We start from the raw sequence: 15,796 nt of genomic DNA, 5'->3' as shown, positions 1-15,796 counted from the left end.
TCGGGGTTCGAGCGGGAGTGTCGGCAGGTGTTGTCCGGGTACGTCCGACTGGTGGCCGTCATGAGGGCCAGGAGAGAACTCTTGCCTTGTTTCGATATTTCTAACTAATCACTAAAAGTTAACTATGAATACTAAGAAGCTAGCAGAGCGATCTATTCCAAATGATGTGTTTATATGCTTGATTCTAAATAAGTCATAAGTTATAACAATGATGTCATCTGTTTTATGTATAATAATACAACACGCACTGTAACAGATTGCTAATGTTTAATTCTTCTTTACCTGTAGTGAAGAAGACAAGTATGTGTTTGTGAATCCTTCTCAAATATAATCAATACAATTGAGGTCTTGTCAGGGCAGAAAGGGAGAGATTGTCTGAAAACTATTATTTCCCCGCCCCGAAATTAATGTATGATTGCCTATTTACCTGATATTTATCGTGATGTGTATAGCACATTTGTCTGTTGTCATTATGTTACTTTAATCATGAGAATACGAGATGTTATATATTTGTCTACATACACATATACGGTGTTGGTATACTTTGCAACTGTAAGTTTTTTTCTATGTTTGGGGTTTGCTTGCCATCTTTCAATGAAAGACATATATCAAATATTCTTGAATAAATCTGATGCTATAACTGAAATTGCAAAAGTGTTTGTAAGCTATACTGGATACAATCGTACCTATCAGTAACATCGTTTAGACAACTCAGTACTTCTTTCCAAGAAGACAAGTGGCCTCCGGGTATGGAAAGAGAAAATTGAGTGCTGGGGACAATGATTGCAAGATAACACACTCAGCCTTTTGTTAATTTGGGGCTTAAAAACTGTTCATCTCCGATAGTGTGTGTGAGTGTATGTATGTATTTATGTATGTGTGTGTGTATATGTGTGTGTGTGTGTGTGTGTGTGTGTGTCTTTGTTCAAGTATGTTTGTTTTAGAAAGGTCTCTCAAGAAGTTATTGCTGGAATTTTTAGGACAGCGGAAGAGTATCAACAAAGGACTAAACTTAATGAGACCAACACTGGAATGTATAAGAAGAAGAGCAGATGACAGGGGAAACGACTTAAATTTCAGACAGATCTAGATTCAGAGACGGAAATTGATTTTAAAATTCTACTTATTGAGACAGAACATAATCAAATTTCAAAAGACAGGAGCAAAGAGGTTCTGCACTCACGTTACCTGAGCTTCTTTTACAGCGCCACCAGTCATAGAGAAAAAGAAATACATCGACGCCTCTTTCCTAAGTAAAATATATGAGGCAATTCAAGAGCAATATGATGCTACGTTTCCTTCTTATTTGTCAATTAGATATTTTATTTGTCTGCGGACCTTGGGGAAAACTGTGTCTTGAGTTTGTCTTGAGATTGTCGCATCTCTGCCTCAGGCGAGCGGGAGACACCATCTTTTGTCAGCCCACCCGACATTAAGAAATCGTGACAAGGTCCATGGAACGCCTTGAGGCACGCAGACAACTCACCCCACTTAAGAGTAAAACCACGCGCAACACCTGTTGGTACTAGGCACCGAGGCAAACACCCCCGCGTGCATACGGCAAATTAAGTAGCGGCACGGATATCTGCTTTCTGTCATCCGACCTTCTGGAGACAATCACACACACAGAACATCTAGATATGTGACAAGTCCTCACATTTGGGACTGCATTGATAGTAGTGCATCGCATCTAGCTGAAGTGTAAAGTGAACCCGTCAGAATTGCCCTGAAAAAGATGACAGACGGTCATCGAAACGTCGGCTCTTGTAAATATGTGTGGTTGCAAATAAAGAACTTTAGTATTCACTTTTACATACAGTATACTCACGTAGATGGGGAAAACGTGTAGGTCACTGTAGACACACAAATACACATGCACTGTTAAAAGAAGTGTCCTTTTTTCTTCTTGTACATCTTCCTTAACGTTAGTCTAATCCTCTTTACCATATATACAAAACCAGATTAAGCAAACAGGTATCATGCAATCCACAACATATCATAATTCACAGTCAACAATGTTTATAATCAAGGTAGTGTGTCTTTCCACTATATGATCAGTTTTAGTAAATCCGCTGCTGTCTTAGGCTAGCCATTTAAACTGACACACAACCTAAAAAAACTTACAATGTATATGCAAGACATCTACTCATAACTGATTCCTTTCTGTCTTAAGAAAAAATCTTCCCCTACTTGTCTCCATGCTTAACCGTCCATACCGCCCATTTAAGTGTTATAAAAGATGTTCCCATGGAGAGTGTTGTCTGTTCGACTGCCGGAGGGTCCTCGCTCCCACTCAATCGTACGATGACGTCAATGCAGGTAATTCTACACGGACTGATGCCTACTGGTGATCGGTTGATTGATACAGTGATGTCAGTACCTCAAATGTGAGATCTGCACCTGCACAGCGCATGCGTAGAATCTCTAAAGATAGACCGATATCGAATAATTACTATCTTATGAAAGAAGCGTTGACAAGAATATAGATGAGTTTGGTGCTGGCTGGTTGGAAACCAGAGTTAAATGGAATGATAATGAGAGAGTAATGAAAAACACCTGTTATTTTTTGACACCCTAGAAAAGGTCAGAGATGCTTTCAAGTATGAAAGACGTCGAGGCGTTTAAGAAAACAAATGGCACAATCTATATGTAACTAGATGCTGTGCATTTTGTTCCCTTTTTCTAAATTTCACGAACGCTAATGAATCGTCCGCTCGTTTGTTTTTTTACCGTGTTTCACTTGCTGACTACTTTGGCCACTCATGGGGAAAATTTGCCGAGTCTATATCTTTGAAGTGGGTGCACTAGATGGTGAAAGACCGACAAGTGAACGATAGTATACGTAGGTCACCCCAGCACAATTCTTCGCCGTAAATCTCATGAGCAGTATATAATATATTCCTGTGCAGTGCTTAACAGGAGGAAAAGTTACAGGCCATGTAGGATGCTTTGTAGAAGAGCTGGTATTTCCTCCCATGGGTAAAACATCCGGCTCTGTCCGCGCGTTTGTAAAGAAAATGGCGTTTTGAACAAATCGGACGACATTCTTTAGCGCGACGGTAGCACGTTTGCTTCGTAAAAGCCCTTACGGACAGTGACCTAAAACCATGGACATGCCTGTGTTGAACCTACTACCACCTTGTGATCGTTAATCATGCTGCTACCTTGTTATCATGCAGCGAAACTAAACCAATACATATGCATACATTTTAACCGTAAAAACAAATGTACAGTGTCGTAACAGTAAAAAAAGAACGTCTTTGACCATCTTTTTATTCTATAACATTTACAGACGGACGGGACAGGCTGAGAAACGTATAAATCATTTTCACTAATTGTCCCTCCAGGCACATTACACTGATTTAATCTTACCAAAACGTTATGACAAAACATATATATGTATGTGTGTCGTACATCTATAACAGTTTCCCTGTTAGATTATTGCGCATTTATAAAAGAAGAAGAACGACAGTCGTTTCTACATTGGATGCAGGCTAGCAGGAAACGGATTGTTTACAAACATTTTGAAACAGTTAAGGGATCGAGGACATGGATGAATCAACTTTTGACCTACTTTTGCCGCTTAATAACAGACCGTTTTCTCTGTCTATCTGGTCTTTAATTGTTCGTATCTCTAAGGGTTGATTGCCAATAAGCTGCTCTGTGTCAAACATTAAACTAATTCTAGAGAATGTATCTCAATCAAATAAAAGAATCAACATCCGCTACTGCAGCGAGAAGAAACAACACATAGTAGTGGCACTAAATCACCATTTGACAGGATCATACCACCCAGTCAGAGAATAAATGACAACACTCTGGAAAAATCAAGATATACTATTGCAACCCATTATCGACAAGACCATTTCAAAGCGCGTCTATACACAATGTGGCGCCGGTGTGGCACAGCGGTTATGGCGTTAGAATCACAAGTCACGGGATTGATGGTCACCATGCCCCCACGTTGTGCTCTTGGGAAAGGCACTTTACACGGCGTTCCCTGGCGGTGCAGTGACGCCCATCGAGCCTCTTCGGCTAATCCGTCTAAAAGTGTGCCAAACAATACACTACGGATTTTGTTGCCGATGTGCCAACATCCAGCGCACTTGCCACCAAGAACCGTACATCATGTTTAATCCACAAGTAGCTGTTCAACTGAATGCAGCGGTCGAAACAGTGCAACAAGTACACCGAGCTATGTTAACAATCTAAAAAGGTATATTTAGTAAATATTCATATATATATTTAGAACGAAGTGTCTTATATAGACTTACTCAATTGTGACCTGATTACTAGTACATGTTGTATAATACAAAGATTAAGATATGCCACAAACTGTTGACAATTCATATCATGAGATCCTCAGCGCTAGCTTTTGATGAGTCTGCAGCCAAACTGTAGACTGAAACATTTACAGTGATCGTCTCCGGACCAGCCCGAAGAAACCCTCTCGAAGCTGAGGGTTTCTATAGGCGTAGATGATCGGGTTGGAGAAGGTGGACAGCAGAGAAAACAGCACGGCGAACCGCTGCCATCTCCCGTCGGTAGCGGTGGAGACCTCATCCCCCAGCGCGTTGCTACGGATGAGGACGGCGAAGTACGGTGTCCAGGAAACCACGTAGGCCACCACGATGAGAAGAACCATGGTGGCCGTCCTCATCCGGGCTCTGAACTCCGGGGAGATCGTGTGTTGTGCGCCAACCCAACGCAAAGGGGCCGGTTGTGGTTGGGGCTGTCCAGCAGATTCCTGAAAGGACGTGTACTCTTTAGCAATCAAAATCTTGCAATAGTCAAGTAATTCATTGTATGACTTCCTGACTCGAAGCCTTTCTGATGATTTGCATTCATCAGACCACCAATTTGATATACATCAGTCAGACTTTTGTTATTACTGCTGGTTAGAACCAACATGCTTTTGCAACCGAAGTTATCATTAAACTTTCCAAACAAAAATAGATCATACCGGAGAACTCTGGCCTTGCTTGTCGCAGTCTTCAGCCAACCAAATATTTGTCGGGGCCGCGTCTTGTTGTGAAGCGGTCTGCACACACGGCTGGTCTAGCTTAAAGGCATCCTCGGAGGAAAAGGCGGGGCCGTCGTCGGTTTCTCCCTCTTCGGAGATGAAGGAGACGCGGTGCGTTCCCGTGATGGGAGGGCGGCCGGGACGAGTTTCTTGCATTTGGACAGTCTCGCTGTGCTCCATCTCGGAGGTTATGTCAGGAGCGATTTTGTTGTGCCGGTTCTGACGTCGTTTTATTTCGCGCCAGATTCTACGTGAAGAAACAAACAACAGAATATATCACAGACTTAGATTCACACCTTTAAATATCCCATTAAATATCATGAACAAAACATTCTGTGTGTGAAACCGCTTTCGTTCGTTCGTTCGTTCATCCGCACCCTTGTAGAGACTATAGCTAGTGGCACATAGGACGGTAAGCTTAAATTTCCTTTCTGTTTCAGCAGCATGCAGGATGTATTTTTGCAGGGAGGGTTTGCACTTCCCCTTTAACGTGCTGGAGGCATCTCTTCGAATGCGGGACCCATCCGAAAGACAGGTACAGACCCAACTGAGATATAGTGCCTATTATTGTTTGTAACAGCTCGGCTGTAAGGCTGCTACTATGGAAACCACTATGAACATGTTCAAAGGCTTAACCTGGGAGCTTAGGTGTTTAGATCCGGAAGAATAATCGGATGGAATCATACGTAGAAATCCCTATGAGAAATACTTTCAAGATTATCGGCATATTGCCAAATCTTGTCTCACTATGATACTTGTACATTGTTCTGAAGAACAACTTAGTAATGACTAATAACTTACTTGTAATAGCAAAATGCCATGGTGATCATGGGCACCAAGATGCAAACGTTGGTCATGGCCTGTCTGCTCTTCCGGGCTGGGCCGAGGTATCTGGAACAGGTTACAATCAAAACATATAAACTGTAAACATCATCCGGCAGATTTGGCGGAAAATATGTACCAAATTCCAGCAAAAAAAGGTCCCCGCATATGGGGAGGGGGGCGTTCCTCAGTTGTACTTACCAGTTCTATTTTAGTACAATGTATAGTGTGTTTGTGTTTGTGTGTGTGTACTTAATGTAAACTACAGGTATCACGTTTAAAGGGATATGTGCATGTGATATACAATATGTTACACTGCAGATGTGATGGAAAATGTATACCAACATCCAGTAAAATAACGGTCCCCGATCCAGCCTCCCGGTATATATAGTAGTGGGGGCGTGTGCGTGCTGTCCAGTTATGTTATAGAATAAAATACATATTTTGTCGTTTGTAGTTGCCTGTATGAAAGTCGCTGTAGTCTTTGCTACGTCAGTAATTCGTCCCAAAAGACACATACTTGCAGAACATGTAGGGTGGATTGTAGTAGTTGTTCCACCCTTCAAGTAGAGGATGCATCATCGTTACCATGGCGATGAGGAACGACAGACCAATCAGGAGAGCTATTCGCGTCGACGTCATGGTGTCGCTGTACTTCAAAGGGTCACAGATATACCTATGAAGAGAACATTGGGGTATTATTGAATAAAGTATTAATTAAGTGTGAAAGGTGTCTTCACAATACATCTTCATTCTTTTCTTCATAAGGCCATGTTGATTTGATTATATGTCTGACATCTTCTGGGAACCCAAAAACGGATGCGAGCGTGCGTTTTCAACAACAAAAAATTGCCTTCGTTATGAAATCTTCGTGGTCAGGAAGGTTGAACAAATGACTAAACACACAGAGAATAGTATACCAAATGATGGATTCTTCATTTTTGGTCTTCCATGTCTTCTTCTTTGGGTTTGGCATTTTAGACATTAGTATCTGTTCTTCGAACTATATTTTTGCAATTTACGGCGTGTATTTGCACATTCTGTAGCTGCTTTGTACGATTTATATATATTACAGTATAGTAGAAAACTTCTTTTTTTCTTTGGAAATGGACGAAATTTGATGCGCGGATGTCATCTACATAATCAAATCAACATAGCCTAAGCATAGCAAACGTGAACCGATTACTGGGGAACAAGTAGATTATGGCAACTTGCGTGCCACATGAGGTGCAATCTGACTAGATACGGTAAGCTTGAATTAGGGTGGATTAATGGAGGATCGGGGATTATCAATATTGAGAAGAGATACGGGTGCAATGATATTGTCTGTTGTGCAGTGAACAATATTTCCTAAAATTGGAATATCATGAATCTTTCAAATGCCTTGTGTGAATGCATATGCTTTACTTTTCCATTGATGTCGTTTTTCAGATATTTCCATTGCACTGTTATTCGAGTTGAATCAACGGTAAAGGTACCGGTGAGCAAGACAGTATTTGAGATTTGTAATTTTTCTCATGAAATAAGCTATAGCAACTCCTTGCTTCATTAAATTGACCATGTATGCCCAGATTCTGTATAACATGTTGTAACCATGAGCCAGTGACATATAGGTGTTATGAACGTTGGAGGTTGGAAATTGCATAGTTGCTACCTTCTTTTGATTACATTTTGGACTGTACTCCGTGCAAACAATCACTTGCAATTTAACAATACTATGCAAGTTCAATTGCCCTGTATGCAATATGTAAGCTAATCAGGTCTAGAGATTATACATTTTTCTTGTGCTTTTTTTCTTCATTTTTCAACTTTTAAATGCATGGTTTAGTAAGCAGGGTCCTTCTGTCACATCATATGATAAAGTGGTTATTGTTAGGGGAAGCAAGTCTTACTAATATTCCTTTTTGCACACTATTTCATCCTTGGAAAAAAGTTGTCGCGTGATATTAGAATTTCACCTATTGTGATTGTTTAGAAAAACAGACGTCCCAGCAAACAGCAAGTATGACAATACATACCAGTAAATGTATCTGTATCGATGGAAATCGGTGCGGTGATGTTGTCTCACCAAAAATGTACCAATATCTCTTTAATATCGCCAATCGCCATCATTGTTCAGATTGCGGCCATGATATCTTGTTTTCAAGTAGCCGATCAGCAAATATGATGTTTAACACCAGAGAATATTTTTAAGATATTTAGGTCATCATTGCTATTGAACGTATTTCTCTAACAAAAAATACAATGGCAGGTGAACAAAACTACGTACCAGTATCTGTCGATGGAAATCGGTGCAATGAGGTTCACGGAAAACTGTCCCATGGTAAAGTACATGGTGTCAATGATGACAAAGATGCCGTCACAGGCCAGGGGTTTCCCGTAAAGAAGAAAAATCACAGACGGGGGGACTTTGAAGACCAGTTGGAGGATATCGGCGACTGCCAGCGCGCACAGCAGGGCGTTCCCGGGCGTCCTCAGCTCCTGTACGCACGAGACCGTGATCAGAAGCGCCATGTTCCCGCAGACCCCCAGAACAGTACAGGCTGTCAGCCAGACCATCTGCAGTTCGCGGTAGGGCGGGTCGGCGTAGTAGAACGGCTCCCAGTCAAAGGCGGTGGAGTTAGCGAGGTCGAACGAATCGTTAGTACTGTTTGCTGCCATCTCAAACACACAAACAAACCTCAAACACACACCCAGAAAACTGGATCCTTACATGGCTTAGCGGAGAAGATTCTTACGTCCTACCAACCCAATGCCCAGAGCCAGAAATGAGACTTGCTCGGTCAGCGTTTGCGTCGTAATATTGACATGAGCGAGGTATTTGAATATCATAATGAGCCATCTGAAAGCTGTTTATTTGTAAATGTGTAATTATTTCTAGATGATATATTTGTCTGCTGTTGCCACCCACAGCCCCTCCCTTCTAATTTGCATACCAACCATGGAGTCTTGACAAATTATTCCAATTTTCTTTGTCACCTATAATACACTTTGATTGTCACTGTGTGTGATCTACAGATAAATATGTAAAGCCTTCATGTCTTATCTTATGGATTTAACATGACTCTAAGAGGTACGCAAAGCGGAAGTATACTAAGGCCTAGGAAAAATGATATGCTTCCGGGTACCCGGCCGACCCTAGCAAAAACCCTATACCTATACGTACATAGAAACCTTTGGAGTTGATGAATACAAGGAAAGTTAATGTTTCGTTTCAGGTTGCATCTTGCAAAAATTATGGTCTTTAGGTAGGGATTCTCTCTTTTTCTTTTTATGTCAGTCCAGCCGAAGTGATCCCACAAATAATCAATAATAATGTGAAACTAAAATGCATCAGGACACTGATATTTTCCTCGGACGGATATAACATTTACATTGTATAAACTGACTAGGATGGGACCCAGGTTAATTATCATCATTATCATTTTCAAACATGTCTTCAACATGTCATTATGATTGTTAAACAGAATCATTAGCAGTAGTTTGATTCCCACGTGCTAGCTAGGCACAAGGGATACGGGTTATTCAGTGAAACGTTTCTGTATTCTAGAGTCGTGACTATGTTTTGAGAAAATTGAAATCAGAGCAAAATCTGCATGCAACAAAAATCGTCAAACTACAGATTTGATTTGTATGGTGACATTGTAGCTATACGTGGTATTACAGGATAAAGGATGTCCTTCGCTTTAATGCCAGGGGCATACACAGTAGACTGGAGTCGTCTTTATTCAAGTATTTCGCCCATACTTCTTGCGTCCCAGTAAAAACAGCAGGATATTTGGCAAGTACCCAGCTGGCAGCTGCATTGATATTAATATTAGGTATTCAAATATCTTATTTTGTAATTACGCCACTTTCGCTAGTGGTTGTTAGGTCTGAGAAGCAGCGAGCAAAACCTCATCAGCCATGTAAGAAGCCAGACGAGTGTTCTGTTGTGTGTTTTGAGGTTTGTTTGTGTTTCTGAGATGGCAGCAAACAGCAGTAACGGTTCGTTCGACCTCGCTAACTCCACCGCCTTTGACTGGGAGCCGTTCTACCACGCCGACCCGCCCTACCGCGAACTGCAGATGGTCTGGCTGACAGCCTGTACAGTTCTGGGGGTCTGCGGGAACATGGCGCTTCTGATCACGGTCTCGTGCGTACAGGAGCTGAGGACGCCCGGGAACGCCCTGCTGTGCGCGCTGGCAGTCGCCGATATCCTCCAACTGGTCACCAAAGTCCCACCGTCTATGATCTTTCTTCTTCACGGGAAACCCTTGGCGTGTGACGGCATCTTTGTCATCATTGACACCGTGTACATGACCATGGCACAATTTTCTGTGAACATCATTGCACCGATTTCCATCGATAGATACTGGTACGTAGTTTTGCCCATCTTAAGTGCATTTTGTATTTCATTGTTAGAAAAATACGTACAATAGCAATGATATAAGGTAAATATCTTCCAAATACATACATTGTACTAAGGAATACCGTCGCTAATCTGCTACTTGAAAACAAGGGATTACGGCCGCACGCACTTATGTGTAATCTGAGTAAGAATGGCGAGTGGACTGGTTGAGTAGAGATTTTGGTACATTTCTTGGGAGAAAGCAAAATTTTACGAAATACAATGTGTTCAAAAGTGACATAGTGAATTTTCTAGCATTATGTTAGTGAGTGGAGAATACTAAGATACATCCTAAATGTCTTGTCCTAACACTTAAGAAAAATACCGTTTAATCGACATATTCTATTCAATCCGATAGACAATATTTCAGACACGTTTTTGTATCTTACTCTCTTCTACATGCAAATGGCAACTCCTTTTTGTAGCGTCGTCATATTAATTCAGCATCCCAAACTTTGGTTGACTTTCATATAATACTCTCATAAAATATTACATGCATACGGACGTTAGAGTTTAGTATATATTTACGGACGTAAACAGCATATGTATTGTATCAGTGAGTCTTTTGATTATTTCCTTGTACGAGGTGTAAGACAAACCTTTGCTACATTCTAAGATTCCACTCACAGTGCGGTTGATGTGCCTGTTGATAACAGCCTTGACGCAAATCGTGTAGGGGAGGCTTGGACGAATATTTCTTCATATATTTTGTTTTGCCTTTTTACCTCTGTGAAGATAAAGGTATTGTTTTGGGTGTGTCTGCCTGTTTGTCTGTTCACTAGTATCTTCCGTCTGCCTGTCCGTCTATCTGTCTGTGTTTCCACACATTTGTGGTCAGCATTAACTCAAGGGACATAAAGGGACATGTTGGCATGGCGTAGATGCATAAGTCATTTGCATAAGATATTTCATAGAGGTATAAGGTCTCCGAACTCTTGTTCAAATTTTGAAATTCTTGGCTCGCGCATTATGTTCCATGTAATGACATGACGTGACAGGCTCGAATCATTGGGGTCGACAAAACCGACACTCTGCCGTGTAGTTGGGATGAATGTTATGAAAGGATAGACGGAGAGGCAAAGGAGGTACTGAGTGCTAAGTGCTATAGGGGTAATAAGGTTATGTTGAAGAATATGTGCATGACAGCATGTATTCATACATAGTGCATTTGTGCATGTATTGTTAGTATATAGGTATGCATACGATGGGCCATCGCTCATTCTATTGCCAATACCGGAATAGACCGATCCCAAAGCCACGCCCCCCTGTTCGATTTCGAACACCTCCGTCAAAAACAGGGTTTGACGGACCAAACATGGCCGCCGCGGCTAGGTTGAAAATAATGCCACTGACTTCGGTTTAGCTTTGGTGGCACTGAAACCCTTTCAGAGCGGGCCAAATAAGAATGCTATGTCTTCTTTGTTGAAGGCTGTATCCACCGGGTAGAGTTGTTTAAGGAGGGGGTAGGTGTAGTTGCGGTGAGAGCGTAATGTTTTCGGTCAATGTTAAAGCGGTATGCGCCGCATAGCTTTCCCTTGTCGGTGGGCATCAGCGCCCAGTTTCTGACAAGCAGGCGATGCACGTGTAAAACAGGGTTCATATATCTGTGACAGGGTTCCCACTGTATTGACTGCATGCATAACAGCTGCATGTTATTTAGTAACTAAGAATTAAAATGCATCCTTCATCTTTCAAGTAAACAGTTAACCCCCTGTTCACTTTCAAGTAAACAGTTAACCAGTTCCACACACCAGTAACTGAAGATACAAAACTCTGCGCTAGCGGACTTTGTAGTAGTCAGCATGTGGTACAAGCTTCCTCTCCTTGAGTGCCCGATCTATTTTCTTTTTAAAGTCGTTTTTGTTCTGAGCATGCATTCAACCAATACAGTGGAAAACCTGTCCCAGATATACGTACCCTGCCTTACACGTGCCATTTCTGCCCCGCCAACGCTGTTTTTGACGGAGGTGGGCTAAATAGAACAGGGGGTTCTATGGGTCTTCTATTCGTTCGATATGGTGTTCGACAGGATCGGTCTATTGTGAATTTTAGTCTGTTTAAGCTGTTCAATATGTGATTCTATGTAATTCCAATGCATCGCATAATTTTCATGTTCAAACAACAAATGGCTTCTTCTAGGTATATCTGTGATCCTTTGAAGTACAGCAATACCATGACGTCAACGCGTACCGCTCTCCTGATTGGTCTGACGTTCCTCATCGCCATGATAACGATGGTGCATCCTCTTTTTGAGGGATGGAACAACTACTTTAACCCACCTCTCTTCCTCTGCAAGTATGTATGTCGTGTAACATTATAATTTTTGCTTTGATGTGCTATCTCAAGTCACACATGGCGTGAACATACATCTTGCGGCAATGTTTTAACCTAAAGGTTGCCTGGCATGTGTACAGATAGTATTATATCATACTATGAAAATTTAAAAATGAAATTCATGTAAGAACAGTTGAGTGGTGTTTACGTTTGGCTTGGCCCCGGGTCCAAATTTGCTAGGCACGCTGGGGGGACTGACAGGAAGTTGGGTCAAAGGTCCCTGAAAGGTCCCAGAATGTGTTTTGAAAGGTAATTCCATTTCCTGTCTTCGGCTCCCTGTTCCACTGTTCTTCTGTTGCCTTATGTGAAAATGCATAGAAAGAATCAGTGAGAAATTCACAATTGATAATAAAATACATTCACAAATTCAGCACAAAATACAAATCCAAACTCAAAAAATTTCACAGGGGTATGAGATGTTCGATTTCTTGTTTAGATATGCAATTTTTTGTCAAAATGTATACGCACTACTTTTGCATCTTTCAGATATCTGGGACCAGCTCGGAAGAGCAGACAGGCCATGATCAACATCTGCATCGCACTTACCGTGATCATCATGCTGTTTTGCTATTGCAAGTAAGTTGTTAATTTAAAGATAGCTCATTGACAACTATACTTACGATTCAACACAATAGAGTCCTTCCATGCCCTAGTCCACGCTGAATGTTAACAATGAGTGTCATGAAATTTTTTATGAATCATCTACTAGTATCTTATGGCGTGGCCTCGTGAGACACCCTGCGGCTTCCGGGCTATTTGGGGGCCGGTCGGGACCCCGAATCCTTTTAACTTGGACTTAAAATCAACACGGGACATGGTAACAAATAGACGCCGTGAGCTAATCGTGTGAGCACCGGGATGTAACACTACCCCCCTCACCCCCACCCACCCAACCTCCCAAATTTGTGGCTTCGGGGCCCGGGCGGGACTACACCCCCGTCGGACACCGGCGCAATTGGGACCTCAGCATTACAAGGCCAGGGCACAGTATTGTATAGATCTCATTTTGGGACATTTGGTATTTCAAGGATCTGGCGTGAGTTGAAACGCCGTCAGCAGAGCAGAATCAACCCCGAGACGCGGTCGGAGCTCGAGTACGGCGAGACGATCGCGGCCCAGCCGATCAGTCTGCCCGGCCCCGAGGCTCAACACAGCCCGACGACGATGTCAGAGGAAGGCGGTGCCCATGACGAGTCTTTCGTCTCCCCCTTCTCACCTGAGGAGAACACTTTGACGAAACACCAGCCATGTGTTCCGGCCATCTCCCTGTCGGAAGTTGTCTCACAAGATGTCACCCTCAATGATGACCAAGACAGACAAGATCAGATCTCTATGGTAAGATCTCTTTTTCAGATATGGCAGAGCAACATTTATGACAAAAATCAGGTCTTTAGAATACTGTAGCTTTGTTTTGTTCCTTTTTTAATACTCTCAACACAATGCGTTAATTCATGGCGATGTCCACAAAAATGAAAGTCACAGTCAACTATCTACATTTTCTTTCTGACAATTCATGCTCAGACGTATGGTTCATCATAATTAATTTTTCTGGCCAATACGAAATAATATAGACCATGTCAATACATTAACAATAGTCTTGTTATGTAGAATTTGAACAACATTCGATTGTTAATGAATACAACACATGTGCTTTCAGGAATCTGCTGGACAGCCCCAACCACAACCGGCACCTTTGCGTTGGGCTGTCGCACAGCACACGATCTCCCCGGAGTTCAGAGCCCGGATGAGGACGGCCACCATGGTTCTCCTCATCGTGGTGGCCTACGTGGTTTCCTGGACACCGTACTTCGCCGTCCTCATTCGCAGCAACGCGCTGGGGGACGAGGTCTCCACCGCTACCGACGGGAGATGGCAGCGGTTCGCCGTGCTGTTTTCTCTGCTGTCCACCTTCTCCAACCCGATCATCTACGCCTATAGAAACCCTCAGCTTCGAGAGGGTTTCTTCGGGCTGGTCCGGAGACGATCACTGTAAATGTTTCAGTCAACTGTTTGGTTGTAGATATATCAAAAGCTAGCGCTAAGGAACTCATGATTGTCAGGAGTGTGTGGCATATCTTCAGCGTTCCTCATAGGGTTTATAATCAGGTTTATTGAGTGTCTATATACATTTCGTTCTATATGCTGCTTAGATTATTGAATTTGGTCGGTGTATTTGTTGCTTTGTTGTTTATGTAGCTGCATACTAAAATGATGATGCTAGGAAGCAAAGATTCAAGGTGACATATTTCCCGGTTTACTGAACAATTCCTTGGGTTGGTCAGAAGGCGCTCATTGTAGATGTAAAGTTAGCAGCTCGTTCGTTGATATGATAACCTGACTTTGCATATGTGTAGTGTTGTTACTAATAGTGTGCTGTATACGAGCGTATACATTTGACATTGCTGTGTGTTGTCATCTTTGTAATATAAAATGATATCATGGTATACATAATACATGTACATCACACCTGTTTGTCACCTTCTGTACCAGAACTTCCTTCAACGTATAAAAGGACCAAGTATAACTACAGTATATAATGACATATGATAATCCCTGCATAGTAATATAGTACATGATAAATTAGGTAAGCATACAGTCCCATTCCAGACTACGCCGTCTCTTGTAGAGTAGAGCAGTTCCCCAGAGAATTGTTAAGTAAAACAATCTGCAATACGTTGTATCTCAAACGATTGTTGCGCAATATGGTGTTTTCATTATCACAATCTAGTTAACTTCTGCACGATGTAAACTTCCTTCTGGCTGCAGTTTTTGTTGTCGTCTTTCCTGTACGAAAGGGCGCTTCGACCTTTGAGTTAATCTGACCTCTGTTAGAGATTGCGAACAGGCAGTGAATAATCAATCCTATCTGCCAAGAACATCTGTTTGGAGCAGGAAATAGCAGGACTCAAACAGCAGATTACCAGCCTCTTACCTGTTCATTAATTTTCAAACAGATATAGGTAGGTTGTGTACTTGATACTGTAAATGTCACAAATCGGAAGCACTGGTGACTTTACAGAAAACTTGAAAATAGCTGAAAATAATAGGTGCCTCATAATTCTGTACAACGTGGTGGTAGTTGAGCAAAAAAATTCGCGGTAGTTTAAAGTTCGCGCTGACGAGTTCACAGCGAAAAACACGACCATAAAACCACCGCCAACAGTTCTGCATGTACAGTACTGTGAAATTTGATGTTTGAAAAATACATTGCTTTGACAAAAACAAAG

The 15,796-nt window shown here is 42.0% G+C and overlaps 2 protein-coding genes across 2 annotated transcripts; one reads left to right on the top strand and one right to left on the bottom strand.

Annotated features, from left to right (window-relative positions):
* Positions 1-3,257: 3,257 nt before the first annotated feature.
* Positions 3,258-8,690, bottom strand: LOC136444866 (5-hydroxytryptamine receptor 1E-like). Its single transcript, XM_066442619.1, has 5 exons — positions 8,115-8,690; positions 6,366-6,521; positions 5,825-5,914; positions 4,964-5,270; positions 3,258-4,747 (listed from the first exon to the last, which is right to left on the bottom strand). The coding sequence occupies exons 1-5, from the start codon at positions 8,504-8,506 to the stop codon at positions 4,412-4,414; spliced, it is 1,281 nt and encodes a 426-aa protein (XP_066298716.1). The 5' UTR covers positions 8,507-8,690; the 3' UTR covers positions 3,258-4,411.
* A 1,094-nt stretch (positions 8,691-9,784) lies between these two features.
* LOC136445341 (5-hydroxytryptamine receptor 1E-like) lies at positions 9,785-15,259 on the top strand. The gene is made up of 5 exons (XM_066443301.1): positions 9,785-10,202; positions 12,375-12,530; positions 13,056-13,145; positions 13,598-13,904; positions 14,227-15,259. The coding sequence occupies exons 1-5, from the start codon at positions 9,811-9,813 to the stop codon at positions 14,560-14,562; spliced, it is 1,281 nt and encodes a 426-aa protein (XP_066299398.1). The 5' UTR covers positions 9,785-9,810; the 3' UTR covers positions 14,563-15,259.
* The last annotated feature ends 537 nt before the right edge of the window (positions 15,260-15,796 follow it).

The sequence above is a fragment of the Branchiostoma lanceolatum genome, chromosome 11, assembly GCF_035083965.1.
Source record: "Branchiostoma lanceolatum isolate klBraLanc5 chromosome 11, klBraLanc5.hap2, whole genome shotgun sequence".
NCBI classification, from domain to species: Eukaryota; Metazoa; Chordata; class Leptocardii; order Amphioxiformes; family Branchiostomatidae; genus Branchiostoma; species Branchiostoma lanceolatum.
This window is presented reverse-complemented; position numbering and strand designations above follow the sequence as displayed.